This window comes from Phyllostomus discolor, chromosome 8 (assembly GCF_004126475.2).
Source record: "Phyllostomus discolor isolate MPI-MPIP mPhyDis1 chromosome 8, mPhyDis1.pri.v3, whole genome shotgun sequence".
Lineage (NCBI taxonomy): Eukaryota > Metazoa > Chordata > Mammalia > Chiroptera > Phyllostomidae > Phyllostomus > Phyllostomus discolor.
In genome coordinates this window covers 70,274,466-70,294,134 of record NC_040910.2, presented here as the reverse complement: position 1 = coordinate 70,294,134, position 19,669 = coordinate 70,274,466, and the positions used below count along the sequence as shown (strand labels likewise).

The window sequence follows — 19,669 nt, the reverse complement described above, 5'->3', positions numbered from 1 at the left end:
GGAAGATTGAAAAGGGGTGAGGGACTTCTGTATCAATAATTAAAACTTGCTTCACGTACTTTTCACGTTTTCTCTGGTGGTACCTTCCAGATGTCAGCAGCCACCCCACACTCCTGATGGCTTAGAGAACCTAAACGGGAACTACTCTGTGAGGGGGATGGCAGGCTCAAACCTGCATCAGAGCGGATTAGCCACAACTGTTCCTCCCACACAGTTTGGATCAGAACTAAAGCCACAGATAAGCCCTGTCACAGACCCCCTGAGTCTAAACACCCCACCTGTAACTTTGGGGTTAAGAACCCTCTTCACTGGTTCATTGGACTTACATCTTCCACTTCCAGTTAGCTCAGGAGACTAGACTTATGTTTGGAAGAAAACAGTCCTTTAGTCTGTAACACAAACTTGTATGACCTCCCTATTTTGTCTCCAGGAATTCTGTTACTCTGATGCTTTTGGAAACCTCTCTTTAGCCCAGTCTGTTGTTCTTACTCTCAAAAGCCTTCATATTCTTCATAATGTTATTTTCCTACCACCGTCTTCTGAGAAATCACTGAAAATGTGAAAGGCCACATTTTCTTGTCAAACCTGCTACCTGGGGTTTGAACCCATGGACACACACAGAGGAGGAAGATGTCTGGTGTAGAAACACTTCACACTCTATAGAAAGACCGAGGTTAGCCATAGGGGAAGAAACGCTGAGATCCCTGATGCTTAGTTCCACTGAGTGACTCAACCAAAGGACACTTCACTGAGAGAGAGAGAACCAGGCACATTTCCAGTGCCACAGTGAGGCCCCTGCCAGAATGATGCCATCTAAGAGTGGCTCTGTCCTTGATCCTGAAGGCACAGAAAACACCTGGTCATATACCCTGAAGATCATGACCCACAAAGAAGAGCATCTACCCTGCAGGAGAGGGGAGGGTTGCAGCGGGCATGTGACATAAAGCTGCTGCACCAGTTCCCTCGCTCGGTGACTTACTTATGGTGCCTACTTCGAGCCAGGTGCCAAGGAAATGAGGGTGAGCAAACATGGGCGCTGCCCTGGCTTCTCAAGGAGCTCACAACCTGGAATTCCCTTGAAAAATTAGAAATCCAAAAAAAGGTAAAGGGAATTAGTTTAAATACTTGGCTTTGGGAGAAAGTCCAAAAGGTCAAGCACTAGCCCTTTAACCAAGCACAAGTCACAGGCAGACCATACACTTAAAACTACCTCCCTCTCCCTCTCCTGACTAACTCAGCTTTGCCAGTACTGCCCGAGGCCCAGGATGGCTGAGTGTGAGGATTTCTTCCTTTGGAGTTCTCCTGTGGAGTATTCACTCCCGCTCATGGAATGATCTCTGGCATACTCTATCTCCTCCCACTCCCGCACCCAGTGCTCGCAATCCACTTTGTTTCCAAAGTATGTGTAAACTTAATCAAAGTAGTGTGTCCATAGTATGTTTTATATACTATGGTATGTAAACTAGAACTGATGGCAGGAATCCTGACTTGGATGAAAATGTACACATTTCTCCAACATATTTTTAAAACAACTTTTGAGTTAATACAGATCTCAGCATTATCATGGTCCAAAAATTATAAAGGGAAATTTAGTAAGAAGAATTGGACTGTATTTTTAAATTTCACTATGTGATAACTTCACTAAGTAACTGCACGGCTGAGTGATACTCGCTTTATATTGGGCTTTTTGGGGACCCTTAGCCATGGTTAGGCTGTATTTTAAAGTGGGATGAGGATTCAGACCACAAGGCCCACGCATTTGGAGCTCAATGTCACATCCAATGTACAAATTCTAACACCAGTCCACTCTTAGTCTTGCCTTACATATATCAAGACTTACAGAGTTTCATTATCTCCAGTTCAAAAGAAAAAGCCAAGTAGCCAGATATGCACATAAATCCCAAACAAAAGGTATAATGATGAGACCAACACATGGGAGATAAATATGGACTTATTTGTTCACAAAATGTTAATGACTTGAAGAAAAAACTCCTCTTTGGAATTTCTTAGAGTTGAAAATTTAAAGGTAACTCAATGACAAAGAAGACTTTATTTAGTAGATCAATTCCTAACAATTTCCTTAGAGGACTGTGTATCAAAGTGGCACTACTGGAAAAGGTAGTGACATACCTTTTAATATGCAGTGCTGTAAGTGCTATGCGTAAAATAAGAAGCAATGTGTAGGCAGTAGCAATTGGATTGTTTATGCACTCAAACAGTTGCCTTGAAGTAGAATAAAACTGAGCATGAAATGAAAGGTTCATGCAGGTCTATGAGCAAAACAAAAACAGAAACCCAGAAACCAGCCCCACCCCCAGTCTACCCTGCCCTCCCAGGCCCCCCTGCCAGCCCCCCTGCAAGTTCTTCCTGTGGGCATAAAACCCTTCTGCTTTGGAAGACCTACAGGCTTCATACATTCACCTGGTGGCTCATGAAGACCAGAAACACTGTCATAGAAAGAAGCTCTCTGAATATTCTGAATCTCTAAAGCAGAGAAACAGCAAAAACAGGAGGACAGAAGAGCAAATACACAAACACTTCAGTTAGTGTGAAAGACATTCGACATCACAAGTAAACTTTGAAATCGAGCTACAAAAGTAGCCAGTCCAGGGAAGATCCCATGCAAACATTACTATTTAGAAAATTTGCACATTTGGACAAAGTTCTTTATAAAATAAACTTAATCTGAATAAAAACGCATATTCCCAACTCCAGGTGTGAACATTTTATCACAACAATGTTAAATGATTACTCCGATGTAAATGCAGGATGAAATTTTAAGCATTTTAAGGTACTAGTTGAGTTGTCCTTCATAAAATGATCTTGCAATTAGCAAATTAGAGCAAGGCTGCAATAAATCACAGCACTCTGGGAAATGTATTTATTAGTAGCTTTTACTGTCCAAATTTATACTGCTGTGTAATTTACTTCCAGTGTAGACTTTGGACACAAAGTCTGTTTACTTTACCGTTTACTTTAAACTCAAATTACTAACAGGTAACTATGATTAAGGAAAGCAAAATTCAAGTTCTGTTGCAAGAAAATGTTAAAATAACTTTAAATCATAAGGAAGGAACTTATCATACCATTCCTCCTAAAAACAGCCAATGGGGCACATTTACATTAAAAATGCGATCTTTAGTTTTGGGGATTTTTTCTGTAGATAAGCCCCAAGAAGTGGCAAGAAGTCCTGTGCAGCTGGTAGCAAGATACCAAAACATTTTTTAGTAAAAAGGAGGGCACTATGAATCTCTAGGGCAGGGCTGCCACCAAAAAATTTTATTTCTCCTGGTTTGGTCTTGAGAAAACTGTAAAATTCTAACACAAAGTTATTTCAACACATGCTGTTTTCTATTCAAGCCATGGCACCCTCACAGGCAAACTGTACTCCTATATCACATATTCATATATTCAGAGTCCACTTGTTATTTTCTGCTTTTGCATTTATGTAGTTATAAAGGTAGAAAAGGTGATTTTCTTTTCCTGGAGAAAAAGCTACCCTTGTCCCAAAGTAATCTGCACATGCAGAGTGAGCGGTGATGAATTCCATCTTAGCACCCTCCTTAAGACCTCATGTATGGAACACATGGCCCTCAAAAGTCGCACCAACATGCTACTGCTGCTCTGCCTGCCCCTCCCCCAGCAGGGAGTGACCTCCAAGATCCTGTCACTCAGATGACACCAAATCACTGTCCACCTAAGCTGATGAGCAAAAGGACTTCCTACAGATAGCAGCATTATCAGTGGAGCAGACGTGAGAATATTCCAGAGCAGACACTAACACAGCCAAATCAAACTGGGGTAGGCAAAATTCCTACCAGTGTGTTTTGACAAAAGTGGCCACACACACTGCCAAACACCTATCTGTAGAAAGGCAAGGGCAAGCATGGGGCTGTATAGTCTGGGGTCCGAGCTGTGGACTGAACACAGAGGGAGAGGGCTCGGGCCAGAACTGAAGGGGCTCCCCGAGGCTTGCAAGTTTTCACTCAACGTTTCTGGAATCAAGAAAGTAGCGTCCCTGCAGCTATGGAAAGCACAAAAAGGCGGGGGAGTCCTCCACAGACCCGGCCCTGCCCCTGGGCACATCATCTGTGACAGGACTGCGGTCCCACGCCTCTGCGCTGGCCGGACCTTACATTTTTGAAGCCTCTGACCCACTCCTGCCAAAGGCGCTCCTACCCCGGGGGATGGCGGGGCATGGAGTGACAGGAAAAGAGTGGAAGGAGGAAGCCACGGAAGCTGGGAGCCAAGACAAAGGCTCGCTCAGTCCTATGACTGCGTCTGCCCATCCTGAGTGTCCAACCATTGACAGGCTGCAAGGCCAGGCCGGGCATGGCCTTCTGCATTCCCAAGTGCCACAGAACTCACAGATGACAACAGGGCGCGCACGGTTACACACGCAGTGTTATATGAATGGGTCAGGTGCTCCATAGGAAATTCCACAGATCATTTTGGGTTAAGAAATTTAAAGATAAGAGTCTTAGTGGTTCACAACATCAGAACCAGTATGTAAACTCAGGACATAATTTCTTCTATTACCATCTTTAATTTCCCAAATATCTGCATCTTTTCTCCCTCAAAATGAAGAAAAAAATCAATTTTTGAGGCTTCCAGAATAAAAATGCCCGTGCTCTCTGTTCCTTTTTTCCTGTTCATGCTGTCCACGCCCACCTTGAGGTTCTTTCCCACCAATCCAGCCAGCAAACACTGCCAGTGTCCCTTCTTCAAGTTCACACCATCTTCCCACGCCTGGCTCACCAACCAGCTGAGGCTCTTTATTCCATCAAGTCCAGTCCTTGGAGCCCGATAGTCAGGCTTCTCCATGGTTCTTGACCATCACGGGCCTCATTTCCTGCCCACACCCTTTTGCCCCAGCCCTGCTCCAAAGCCCAAAGGGAACACTTACTCTGGGCTGTGATCTCCCACTTCTGAGTGTGATCACTCACCCCTCCTTCTCCCATGCCGACTTCACTCCCCGAAACGCTCCCCAGCCCTAGCTGAGCTAGCTCACGCGAACCTACTCGCTGCTCAACCTTTAAGGCATGATCAGGACACAGATGCTCATACATTAGTGCTGAAAAACTGTAGTAAGTGTTCAGTAAATGCCAGTTTTCCTTATTTTTTCAACAACTTATTATCTTTCCAAGACAAGGGAAACTGCCTCCTCCTCCACGACATTTTACCTTAGCACCCCGGGAGAAAGGCAGGCCCTTGCTGTGTTGTACACTGCTACAAGCTCATTCTGCACCACTCAACACAGCACTCAGCAGGTATCTGTGGTCCTCAAACCCGGCTGCATGGCTCACTGCCTTTCCTGTGCTCTCAGACCTAAGAGGAGTGCCAGGAGGAGGGGAACCATGGGCAACTCCAACCCACACCGTGTCCTGTCCAGGCACAACAGACTTGACCCCTGACAGAATGCAGGTATTCCCGACTGGCAGCATCACTCCTTTCCCTTCCCTTGGTGGCACTTCCCACGTGCAGTCCCACCTCACCGGTGCCGTTTTTCTAGCACCTGTGGACGCCCTATGACAAGTGGCGCTCAGAGTCCTTTTCCTGCTCTGGTTCCAGTTCCTCAGATTCCACTCTAACATTTCATACTGACAGGGCCAGGAGTCCCACGACTATGAAGGCACCACCGATGCCACATTAGCTTCCTGCTTCTCTTCTCACGCGGCACGTGGCACCCGGCCGACCAGGTCACTGCAAGTACAATGACACTCAATACGGTTTGAAGACTTTCATCCAACGGCACAAAGGTAAAAAGCTTCCATTTTACTCACTGGACACCTAGCATGTTTCACAAACCCCTCCTTTTACATGCTCTCCACCCAGGACCCACACCCCTATGTCTACAGTGCACCCCACCCTGCAGGCTCCTCACATTCCCCTGGGCTCATGTACAAGGTTGCTCTGGACTGGAATACCTTTGATAGGGGTGTCTTTCCCCCTACTCACTTCTCTGCCTTCACTCTTCTCTTTCTATGTCTTTCCTTTTACCACAACTGGTTAAACGCTTCTCTTCTGTTTTCTGTATTTCTTTCTCTCTGCCTCTGAGAAGACAGCTAGATTACAAGCTCTTGATCTAATACAGAAAACACAGAAGTGAGCCAGTGAGCCAGGTTACTGAACAGGCCCTGCCTTGGGGTCAAGGCTGCACAAGGGGCAGATCTGGGCTAAGGTCCTGCATGGCCTGAGGCCAAGTGAAGAGGTAGGATACAATCAGGAGGAAATGTAGCAGTGAGAGCTCAGCTCTGAAAGACACTGAATCCCACCAGGCATATATACACAGAGATGGCCTGTTTCTCTGGTACTAGCAAAACTTTCTAGTCTATGACAAAAAAAATTCACTAAGCCCTGGCTGGTATGGCTCAGTGGATTGAGCACAAGCCTGAGAACCAAAGGGTTGCCACTTCGATTCCCAGTCAGGGCACATGCCTGGGTTGCAGGCCAGGTCCCCAGTGTGGGGTGTGTGAGGGGCAACAACACATTGATGTTCTCTCCCTCTCTTCCCCTCTCTCTAAAAAACAAATAAAATCTTTAAAGAAAATTCCTAAAATCTTTGCCTGAGGTTCATGTAAACAAAGAACTAAGGGGACTTATGGAAATAGAAACTGATCTACATGCAGGGATCTGAGTGCGCTCATCAGTCACTTTGTGCGTGTGTGTGGAAGGCTGGCAATGGCTAAGGACACAGCTCAGCTGACCTGTGTGCCACAGAAAAAGTGTACAATGCTTCTCAGGCTTTGTGTCTCAGGACCCTTGGATTATAACCTAACTGGGACCAGCGTGGCCTGCGGCATAGGCGCATGTCTTTATGTCTCTGAGCCAGAATGTTTCCACACTCCCCATAGCATCTGCCCAAGAAGGCAGATGTCTTGTTACCCATGTATTCTTAAAGTGGGATAATTCTGATAGAATGGCAGCCCTGCTCTAGGGAAGGAGTTTTAAAGTAAAATATTGATATATATGCACATATATATATATAAGAGAACCACATATAATCCTTAATTGCAAACGATTCTGGCCAAACTTAATCACAAGCATAAGCACATTCTTACCATCCTTCCAAAGCTCTGCAACAAATCTGTCTGACGACTGGTGCAGGAGCGTGGCCACATTGTCATTCAGAGGGTCCATGTTCTTCATCAGCCACTCGTCTGCCTTGTAGTCCACCTGCCCATACCACAGGCAAACATGGTGAGATGGATAAAACAAACAAACAAAAACCCAAGAAACATTTCAAGTCTTCCCCACAAATGTTCACCGATCGATCTGAAACAATGGATTGTCTCAAAGGCAATGCATTTGTAATGTATATTATATTTAAGGATTTACAAATGTTTACATCAGCACATTTCTTATAAACTTCACCAAATATAGCAAAACTTCAAACTCAGTACTTTTAATCAAGTTATTCCACTCTTACCTTCCCTGCATAATGGATAATGCAGAAGTCAGCTTTGTCTTTCAGCTGCCGAGGCTTCTGAAACTTGGAGTGAGAACCTTGCTCTTGAACTAATTTTTCAACAAAGGTTTTATCAGTGGCTTTAGGGAACCAGCACTCCTCATCCAAAAGGGCAAGAACGCCGGGAGGGTTAGCCTGATAACGAGAGGCAATAGGAACTGACAAGTTTTGCATGTCACTTTAAATATCCATTAGGTTTGGCCGTTTAACTTCCACAGAGTTTTACAAAGATCTATGAAAAACAAACTGTTAGGAGGGATGGTAATGTCCAAACCATGCCTATAATCCAAACACAGAGGTCTCAAACTGCCAAATAAGTGCTGGTGAGACAATGGATGAGCAACTTATCTCATAAACACATATATGTAAATTGTAGGTAAATTAATTCCAAGTAGATGGTCCCCAAAACACAACAAATAAATGATACCAAAAAGGAACTAGGATGTGGAAAGATGAAATTGAATATTTATATTCAATGACTGGATGGATAAATTATTCAAAAACCTCCACTAGATGGAATCCTTCAGATGTTTTATATCCTAATCAATTAAAGTTTCTGGCTAAGTAATGATTAAATAAGATGTACTGCTTCATACTTGGTGACATATTTTAAACTATTAATAAGTAGAGTATATGGAAGGTGATGAAATGATGTATCAAATACTTTATATATGTATTTCAACAAACATTTGAGAGACTTATTTCACTCAAATGGCTCCCTGAAAAAGACCTAGAGACACAAAGTAGATGAGTGTAGCCGGGCACCAGGGGAGGGGAGCAGGGATCACCTGCTAACAGGTACGAAGTTTCTTTCTGGGATGATAAAAAAGTGCAATTAGACAGTGGTAATGGTTGCACAACTTTGTGAGTAGACTCAAAACTACTGAAATGTATACTTTAAAAGAGTGAATTTTAGGGTATGTGCCTACAGCCTGCCATTCTCTGGGAACTCAAAAATCAGTGCAGTGACTTCTTTTTTGGAGGAAGGTGGGAGTAAACATGTAAGCTAAATAAAATATTTAAATAGTGGCTTATTTTGTCATGCTTCTGGATCATTGTTCATTGCCATGATGCCAACATGGCAATCTGTGATACAAGACTGAACCTATCAGTTCTGGGGTGTATCGGTTTTTGAATAAATCTCTAGGATCAGTTTTCTTCAGCTCACAAAGCCTTTATGTTTACTGGGGAAGAGAAGGCTCTACACAAACACTGCTAACAAAGTAACAAGAGGTTATAGCTAAATATAAATGAAATAACGTAGTAATATGGTCAGAGGAAGGTGGTGGTGGAACCAAATGCAGCAGGTAGAAGCTGAGAACCACTCTGCAGTGAGCCCCAACACCAAGGCCCTCACTCCACGGCTGTCTAGTTTGTGGCTCCCCTACTGAAAAGAAAGAAACTGCAGGGGTTTGAAGCAGCTAAAAGGAGACTATAATCAAAGGCAACTGGGGCTACAAAAACCCTAGAAAAACAAAGGTTCAGAGTGGCAGATAACACAATATGCCCTAGTCATCTGACAACTTTGAGAAATGAAATACCATATTAGTACTAAGATAAGCAACATTCCATTTTGACCATAATTTTTACATTTTCAATTCCCTTCTAATAAAAATATTTCTAGCTTTTGAAATAGGATCCCAAATATAATTTAGTTTTTTCTAAAAGACTCTGTGACAGTATAATTATGAATATCCATTATTGTGTCTCCTTTTTATTTGTCCTGCTTCCTTCTTCAATGTCAAGTTCACTGGTAACACTTCTTTCAATTGGGGGTTTCTTAAAGAGCTGTAAGTACGAGAGACTATTTTCCGTCTGATGCCAGAGGCACTACCACAGGCTTTGTAAGCAGCTTTCTGAGCACAGAGGCTCCCCTACTGCTGCCCCTCCCCAAGCTGGGCAGGGGCTGGGTTTGTGGAGAGGAGGTTAAGACTGGTAAGCCGCTTTCAGGTATTTATTCTCCTTCTGGAAAACGTTCTTACTCTCCCTTTTGAAAACCATTATCCCTTATCACTCGGCAGGCTATAGTTAAATTTGCTACTATTATGAACTCTTTATGTTTCTATGGATAAGTAGAATAAGGTAACCCTAAAGAACAATTGACCTGAAGAGCAAGTCAGCATTAAATCCTGAATTCCCTCTCTCCCCTTTCTGAAACGGCTCTCCTTTACGATGACTACTCAGGGAAGAAATAAAAAGGTACATTGTAAAATTTTGGGGGGAAAAGCCTAGAAGTGCCAGCACAAGAAGTACAGGGAGGGAGGAAGAAAGAGGAGAGGAGCAGGAAAGGAGTGAGGAAAAGAAGGGAGTACTTTATTCTGCTCATTGTCCTTCAATATCTAGATGTCGCCGGCATATCCTCCCCGTTCCAATATTCTCTGAACACCCTGACTAAATAATTTTCCTAAAATACTACTATCAATACATTGCTCACCTGCTAATTTCTGGAATATAGCTTTGGAATGTCCTTCTACTGCCTTCACGACACCTGCCTTGTGAAACCTCCGGTGACACTGGCAGCCAAGCGTGGCCTTTGCCTTCACCAAATTCAAAGCATCACTGGGACCAGGAACCATGAGAGCAATGAACTAAACACCACGTTTTGTTCTGGTCCCTGGCTTCAAGTTCAGGCCCCCAAGGACTGGGGCCATGCTATCTACTCCCCACGACCCCACAGCACCCCCAATCTTTTTATTTACAGGCTGTGATCAAGGATTTAATAATTTTTTGCTGCCTTGATCTTATCCTAACCCAACAATACCCAATAAAGTAACTGAAATCCAACAAAAGGATTAAAAATGTGATCATCAAACCCTTTCTGCCTTACCTATTTTCTGTGGGTTAATCATTAAGGTGGAGATGTTTACTTTTCCCTATTATTCTCACTTTTACAATAAAAGCATCATATGAGAGTGAGGAAAAAAAGATATATAAAGTACTTTGTCTTAGAAGATAAAGCAAAAGAAATGCAGTTGAGTGACATTAAAAATGTATATTCCTGCCCTGGCCAGTGGCTCAGTTGATTAGAGCATCATCCTGTGCATCAAAAGGCTGTGGGTTCAATTCCTGGTCAGGGCACATATCCAGGTTCTGGGTTCGATCCCCAGATGGGGTGTGTACAGGTGTGTAACTGATTGGTGGTTCTCACACTGAGGTTCTCTCTCCACGCCCCACCCCCACCCCCACCATCTCTCCCTTCCTCTCTCTCTCTCAAATCAATTTAAAAACTATATTCTTGGGTTAGGATTAAAAAAAAATTTTAAATGTATATTGCTAAGATTCACTTAAAGGTCACAAAACCATCAGATTTTAAAACCCTCTAAAATTATTTTTAAAAATAGGTTGATAATTTCCCATTTGGAAGAGTTTTGGTACAATTATTCCTGCAAAGAGATGCACTTAGCAACTCTTATGGATTCTTTTCCATCCTATATTATAAGTGCAGATACATAGCTAACACTTTCTTAAAACAGAGCTTTCCAATATTACATAAATACATTTAAATAAGTTGTATGATCATCGACAATACTAATATGAAATATTCCATTCCTTTATTTACATAAATTCCCAAATAACTTTTTGGACCACAGAGCAGCAAGGAAATATAGTCACGTTTGTGTGCATGTGCGCACTCACTGGCAGTCACTACTAGAACGCCTGGACTGCTACTTCTAAATAACGCGGACAGGCGCATGGGAGCAGGTTTCTCCCAACCACCAGTAGTTTCCAAGTTCTGCTCTAAACAAGGAGCTAGAGTGCCCAGAAAGGTAAAAGCATCTTGGACATGTGAGCAAAACAAAACCTCTGTGACTTCCCTTACCCTCAATTCCTCATGTGCCCCCAATATGCTTCTAACACAGTGATGGTCCTCTAGGTTTTTTTTCTCTCTGCTTCTGACCGCCAACACTGGACCATCTGGGCTGTGGGCATTAGCCCTCCGACGCCCACACACACAGAGAGCACAGGTGGCAGAGACCCGAGAGCACAAAAAAGACGCCTCAAAGCCCAGAGCTCCTCACCGGAGACCCCTCGTGGTAAGAACACACCCACTGAACTAGTATTAGAACCTTATGTCAATTACCGGTATCAGTGCTGAATTCTGTTGTAGTTTTCCTATATTTTGGGAGTTAGCAAAATCAAGTGAGCACAAGCTACCTGCTGCCAGGGTATACAAGCCAAGTCATCAATATGCTTGAGGTCATAGAGTTTCATAAGTGAATTAGTCATACATGTTTCATGTATTTCTACATGACACTGAACCAAAAAGAAAATAATCTCTGATACTTGCTAAGATTGCTATAAAAATATATTTGCCTCAACTTTAAAAATACTTTTAATTAAAAAACAAAACAACAAAAAAACACTATTTGCCTAAATAGAAATATCTCTGTACTTACAAGGATAGGTTTTAGTTATCTAAAAAATAGATTCACATGCCGTGTCTTAGTTTTGGCTAAATGAAGTCCCCCTATATCACCTGGGAAGTGAGTCAGGTGCAGCCCCATGCCCTCTGACAGGTGCTGAGGGTTGAAGGCAAATGTGACCACTACTACCTCCATGGTGTCTGCAGTCTGTGAAGACCCAGGGTACATTAGCCAATATATTCACACACACAAGCAAAACAATAAGGCTGCAAGAGAGGAGAACCAAAGAAGGTTCTTATTGGCATGTTACTTACTTTTTAAATAGGTATTTTTTCAAAGTATCACCTTCCTGGGAAATTTAGATTAGAAAATTAACGCTGATTAGAAGGGTAATTTGTCTCAGATTATGCCAGGAAAAAAACTCAAGGCCCTGCCTGCAGAGCAACTGAAAGCCAAACAGCAAGTAAATACTCTTACGGGTCTCTCTATCAGGTCAATGCACGGCTGCAGATCAAGGCCAAAATCGATGAAGTTCCACTCGATGCCTTCACGCTGGTACTCCTCTTGCTCCAGGATGAACATGGTGTGGTTGAACAGCTGCTGCAGCTTCTCGTTGGTGTAGTTGATACAAAGTTGTTCAAAGGAGTTCAGCTACAGTGTTGAAAGAATGATTTTCCAAATATGGGGAGGGGAAGGAAAAACAGGAATTGTCATTTAGTTATCAAAAAATTCACTAAAAGTTTATTAGGTATCATCTACATTATTGCTTCTATCTAATAACAGTGACTGAACTGAGGGGGGTCTCTCACTCTCTCCACCACACACACACCCAAGTGTTTGACCTTTGCCAGTATCAAAAGTGACAGTGCATTGCTCTTATGAAGTGAACTTGAGCATCTTTTCATAAGTTACAGACATTTGTTTCCTTCTCTTTGAACTCTGCCCATTTTTCTATTGTGCGGTAAATGGGATACATGGACAATGGATGAATTGATAGGTACAATAATCTTAAAACAATCACCTTCTACATTAGAAGTAGTCAACCTGTTTTCCTGCCTTCACATCATTCACACAACAGCATGTGCCCATAAATAACCTCTTTCATTATGAAGAGTGATCTTCAATTAGGGCAGGTGTAATCAGTTTCCAAGGAATAACTTATAGTCTGAAAAGGCATTCCAGTCTTCCACTGCCCCCCCCAGAGGTGTTACACTATTTTGGAATGAGGTCATGCTAGCACGGCTGGGGCGGTGTTTGCTCACTCAAACTTGGTATTTCTAGTGGAGCACAGAAATATTTGCAGACTGCCAATTGTGCTCATTCATGTTTATGCGAATGGTTTTGTTCTGCCTTTTCTCTCTGTCTAGCCTGCTATGTGTGGTAGTATTTTTTAAAAATAAATTTCTATTTTTCTTCTATTTTTAAGCTACCAACTAAAATAATCAATTTTTAAGTTGGTGATGCATGGTATAAAATTAAAACCATACAAAGAATTGCACGGTCTCACTCTGACTCCCTACCTCATCTCCCTAGAGTCAAGCACTGTCACCTGTTTCTTGTGACCCTTCCAGAAATATTCTATGCACTTACAAATGTGTGTTGTCTTATTTTTTAACTTAGCAGTGTATTTGGAGTCATTCCATAACAGTAAGTTAAGCTACCCCATTCTTTATAATGGGTGCCTAGTGCTCAGTATTATGGGCGTCTCATAAGTGATTGAACCAGTCTCCTAATGATGGGCATTTAGGCTTTTTCTATTCTTTTCCCCTGACGAATAATGATCAATAAGAACCCTGCATATCTAGCATCAACACACATTTTTCTACTGTTTATATATTTGTATGTCAAATCCATACTTCTTGAAGCTCCACAGCTTTTATATCCTTTAATAGCCTCTTGAAGATGTATACATTTATAGTACTATGTTTTCCTATCCAAGACCACAATATGTTTTATTAGCTATTCAAGTCTTTTATATTTCACAGTAGCATTGTAAAATTGTCAACTAAACCTTGCCCATTTCTTCTTAAATTTATTCTTATGTATTTCATCTGTATGGCAGCTGGAAATAGGATTCTGTCCTTTCATTATATTCCCTGGTTGTTCATATATAGCAACGCAATGGAATGTCTAAGTTATGGACATTTCCGTTTCCTTCCCTGTGAACCCTGCCCATTTACCCAGCCTCCTTTCATGATTGCTCAAGTCGTTTACAAATCAGTACACGTCAAAGCCATTTCTTACTGTGGCAGCTGCAGTTTCAGACAAAACTGCTTATACCAGTAACACTCCCAATTTCTAAAAATAGACTTAGAAAAGCAATTCGATATCCAATAGTGGTCAAACTAGCACACTGATCCCAAGGAGTACTTAATTTATTATTTGTGCCTTATGTATATATACAGTCAGGCTATTAAAGGAGAGGTAAAGATATAAATATTTATGAGACCAAAATTTTATCAACTTTTCCTTGCAGGTATATAACTATTGTACAAGCCTTTGATGGACTGATGGTGAGTAAATGTTTGGAAAAATCTAGTCAGATCAATAATAAAATACACTGAAACCCATCATCACATCCTATGGTTTTATCTTCAAAACAGAGACCATGATCTTGTCTCACTTCTCCATCTTACCTGCCCACTCCTGACTCCCGAGCCAGCAACATCCCCCGGCCCCGGTCTGCTACAATGGCCAATGGCCTCAATGGTCTCTCTACTTCTGGTTTTGCCCCACACCACACTACAGTTCCCTTTGGTCAGCTACAATTAGTCACACTGGCTTTATAGCAATCTCTAACATTTGACAAGTTCTCTCCCAGAAAGGATTGATGCCTAGAAAGCTGCAGAGGCTGGGGTGTCTCCTCCTTCAATCACGCTTCATGTTACCACTGGAGAGACACCCCCCATGACTCAGCCGTCCAAGGTTGGTCTCCCCAATTTTCCTGTCACAGCACCTCCTCCACTTCATTATTTACAGTTCTGAGAATTTAATGGTTATTTCTCATTCATTGTTTAACTCTCTACTAGAATGGCAGGGACTACACCTGCTTATCCACCATTATATCCCAGTGCCTGGCACAGCACAGTGAATGTACATAGTAAGCCTTAATTAATAGCTGTTAAAAGAATAAGCCAAAGGAAGAGCAGGAAGGAAGAGACATACCTCAAAAATTTCAAATCCAGCAATATCCAGGATTCCAATGAAAGATGCTCCCTGGCGTTTGGTCCTATCCAGAGCCTTATTGATACGGTGAACAAGCCAGCGAAAGAGCCGCTCATAGGTAGCTTTCGCCAATGCTTCGACTGCAAAATCTGCCTATAATTACACATGAACCTTTTATTCTGAAAATGATCTCAACACAGCATTAATGGCTGTTATATGGAGTGTAATGTTCTACAGCGCTCAAAAAATTGAAATAGCATTTAAGTGCTTGATCATAGCTTAGTTTTACACATCAACAAAGGGTGTCAGTACAATTAAATGTAAACCAGAGATTATGAATTTAAAGGAAGGGTGAAGATGCCCAGTAAAAATAAACCCCTCCCCATGTCCCTGGAGCTCTGTGCAGCATATCTGCTTGGAGTTTTAATTAAAGGGGTCCAAAGGAAATGGGTGAACCCCACTGCTGTATGCTTGGTGCTGTGCCACCCATGTGGGACAAGGGGCAGGATACCCCCTGCTGGGTGGGCTCCAGAAGTACACAGCTTTGTCCCCCTGGAAAATCTATCTACCTGGGGAAACCTCAAGGGGTATCTCAAATTTCCTTTATTAAAAAAAGTCACCTTTAAAATTTTTTCAAAAAAAAAAAAAAAAAATTTATGCAAGAGAAAAAATACTCAATTAGTATGAAGAAATATTCACATAATACAGCATTAACTGATTCAGTTTGTCACATGCCAATCATTCAAATAAATGCATAATAATTAATGATAAGCATACTTGTTCTTTGGTCTGGGCTTTCTGCACGTAGTCGCGGCCGACCTTGATCCGGGGGGTAAGGATAGCCCGGGTGAACTCCATCACGTTCATCCCAAGAAGATGGCAGAGCTTCTGTGCAGCTAGAGTGTAAAAAAGTCTCCTAAATACTAGACTCCTAATTGTTATCTAGTCACAGTATGACACCTGAAAAACCTTTAATAATCATTAAATTATATAATCAATACAATACAATATACAGTTTAATGATTATTAATTTATATCAAGAAATAAACTAAATGAAAGTTTTAGGTCTGATGAAAAACACCTTCATTCTTTCAGATTAATAACACTCATCGTAGGCTGTGAGAGATGGTTAGCCAATAATTACTTACCATGGCTAATAATACAGGTCACTGAGTCTTAGAACCCACAGGTAACACAAAGAATGAGAGAAATGGTGTTGACTATAGTTGAAATCATCATGTTACTAAGAAAACTGGTTATGCTCACAGAATGATCCCAATATATTTTAGTAGGCAAGAAATCTAAAAGCTTTAGAAAAAGTAATTATTTGAGTACATGGCTACCCACGAAGCTCTCAGCACACAGCTGCGACTTCCATTACTGTTCATTCTCATCAGCGTTAGGGCACCTGCCTCACCAGAAGTTCACTGTCTAACATGCCCAAGGTCCAACAAGGGTACACATTATTACAATTACTTTTGAATTAAGTGTTAAAATAACAATAAAATTCTCTAAGGGTACGCATACTTGGCATTATATTTATTACAAGCGTAACCTACCCAAGTTATTTCAAAGCCCTAGTCCAGGTTAGCTGTTGGCACCCGACCAGGCACCCTGTTTGGGCTGGGCTGAGCTGGGCTGGGCTGGGTCTCAGCGAGCACTTCCTCTGCTTTGGGATACTTCTCACGGGCTCTCACCAACTGCTCTGCCTGAGCTGCATGGTCTCGGCTCCTTTTAGTTAGTGTAGGAATGCATGTGCATATGTATTGGACAGGAAATTAAGAAATACGAAGAAGTACCAAAGGAAAATTGCCCACACGCTTTTGCTTTGCATTATGATAAATGCCATTTTAACAGCTAACAAATATACTTCACAGTGTGGTTATATCTTGGTTTACTTCACTTTATTGGATTATTTTAAGGTAGCTCCTTTTTTGCCATTAAAATGCCGAGGCATGTATCTTTCGGCACAATGCACGTTCTTCTGTCTACCTCTTATTCCCCCTTACTGAGACTGTCTACTTCAAAGAGCCAAGCTTAGGGGAAAAAGTTCCAGAAGTAAAATAAAACACAATAATTAAAGCCTAGGAAACAGAAAACTTACTGGTCACCTGGGCCATGGCAAGTACACTTGGATTTTATGATGTTATTATAAAGAAATGTGACTAAATGTTTAAATGGATGTGGGAGCTTATTCAGTTTATGGAGAGCTGGCACCTTGGGGGCCGAACACTTACTGCAGGGCTGAAGAGCGCTGCTCAAGGAAGAATAAGTCGGCAACGAATGGGACCGATTCCAATGGGCAGGCGGAAACAGGGCAGAAAGGGTGGAGGAAGGGAACAGAGTGGAAGAGACGGTGGTTGGGGGAAACAAAATCAAAGAGAACTACACGTTTTTCTGTAGTTCTGACTTTTAGAATTATTTATATGTTGCATATACTAAAAAATAAGCAAAAAAAAAAAAAGGATGGTAGTGGGGGGTGCAAAATGCAATGTGAACAAATAAATGAAGCTACCTACAGCACAAACGAAAACCTGCAAAGGCAGGAGGGAAGAGTGAAACGGTACTTTGACTACATACTCTAGTGCTAAAGAACCGCACACAGATACTGCACACTGATTAGCAGGTTTGTTTTTCAGAGGGTTAGAGGTTAGTAATTATGAAGCTATTTTACGGGTATTCTAGGATCAAACAAAAATAAACAAATATATTGTAGAGAAGCCAGATTTCTTACTGTCAGAGAAAGGGGTTTCAAATAAAGAGCAGGAGATGGCTAGAATAGACCTTGTAGTGTTGGATCAAAACTGGAGGTGTCAGTATTAGTCTGTGGTCTTTAGTATACATACACACAAAAATGAAAAGAGGATTATGACTCTATGTGTGTGTCTGCTGAGAGAAGTCAGAAACAAACAAGACCCTCACACCACCAGTACCCAGACACTGGGAGTGAAATGCTGTTGTTCAATGTGGGGAAACAGGAGGGAAAAGGCCAATGCTAGGGCCAGGGTTGAAAAATACAAAATGAGCCTGGAACATTTTGTTGCTATAAAGTAAGAAACTACTTTTTAAAAAAGTGACAGAATTGTGTCAAAATAACCTAAGAGCTAACCTGAAGGGGTTCTAACTTTTAATTACCAAATCAAGAACAAGGTTAAATAAATAAATATAAAATGAACTGCAAACCTATAGAATTATTTAGAGTCTATGTGTCTATATTGATATAAATAATTAAATTAATAAAAAAGTGAAAGCTCTTCACTTTTTTACAATATATTCCTTGGAATTCTTCTTACAGTAGAATTCCAAGGAATATATGTAAAAGAATAATGTAAATAGAAAGTTATCACTTCACATACACCACAAGCAATACTGTTTCAGGTAAGAATCATAATGGATGCTCTAAGTCAGGGGTGTCAAACTCATTTTCACCGGGGGCCACAACAACCTTGTGGTTGTCTTCAAAGGGCCAAATGTAATTTTAAGACTGTATAAATGTAACTACTCCTTAACTAGGGGCAAGGAGCTTGGCACTGCTGGTAGGTAGAAACAAGGTGCCGGGCGGGAAAAACTAGGGGGAGGGCTGGATTCAGCCCTTGGGCCTCATGTTTGACAACTGTACTCTAACTAGTAGGTCAAAAAGTGTCTCCCTCCCTCCTCTCCTCTCCCAAATGCATATTACAAAGGAAAAATAGTAATCTGATAGTGGAGAAACCTGGTAGACTCTACCTTAACCAAGTAATAAAGTTAACATCCCAAAAATGAGACATTGACATAGCCTCCTGATACAATGTATCAAGAAGGACACAGCATCACTTCTGTGATATTCTTACCACGTGCATAACCTGAATTTAATCAGGAAGAAACATTAGACAAACCCAAAAGCAGGAACACCTTCCAAACCAGTGATAACTGGCCAGCATTCTTCAAAAGTGTCAAAGCCATAAAAGACAGACTGGGCCTCGGTTGCAAGGTAAAAATTGGTCAGAACTCAGTAGCTGCAGCTCCTTTCCAGATGAGCTGTGTGCTCTCTGCAGCTTCTGTCTCCTCCTGCCCACCAATTCCTAATGCCCCCCAGTGCTTCAGCAGAGCCTCCAGTGCCACGTTTTGTCCTGCACACACCCTCTCCCCTCATTTATGACATCAGATTGTACGTGCCGTTATGCAGGCATGTAGCCTTGTGGAAATGCTTCAGGAGTGCCTTGTATGTTTGCACTGAAACATGTGCTGGGAGAACTCAACAACAAACCATCTAAATACAAACATAAAATCACAAGGCAAGCAGAGGCCATTGTCCCTTTTCAGGGCCCTCCCCCCACAGAGCTGGCAGATAGGTGCCTTATGTAAGATTCCATCCACCTAGTTAACACTGTTTGACCCACCTTGGAGATCCCCAGAGGCTCTTCTCTACCCAACTTACGGGCCCACCCAAGCTGCTTTTCCACTTGAATGGCTGTTCTTGGCTCCTGTTTCACAACTTCCTAAATCCTCTCAAATAAGTAGCAGCTGGCTTCTATGTGAGAGCCGCAGACCTGGAACTAGCTGCCTAGATTCACAGCTTGGCTATACCTGGAAATCTCCAAGCCCAGCACAAGTAGCAGCCATCTCAGATTACTTTATAACTCAGGCAGGGTGGCCCTGGGCACAACTCAGGTAGAAGCTGATCTCGGTGTGC

General features: G+C 42.1%; 1 protein-coding gene across 1 annotated transcript in view; it reads right to left on the bottom strand.

Moving 5' to 3' along the window:
• Positions 1 to 19,669, bottom strand: part of MYH10 (myosin heavy chain 10) — a 146,299-nt gene that overhangs the window by 47,238 nt on the left and 79,392 nt on the right. Inside the window, 6 exon segments of the mRNA XM_036033012.1 lie at positions 2,422 to 2,484; positions 7,062 to 7,176; positions 7,430 to 7,603; positions 12,310 to 12,483; positions 14,998 to 15,150; positions 15,775 to 15,893. Of these exon segments, the coding sequence (XP_035888905.1) occupies positions 2,422 to 2,484; positions 7,062 to 7,176; positions 7,430 to 7,603; positions 12,310 to 12,483; positions 14,998 to 15,150; positions 15,775 to 15,893 (798 nt within the window).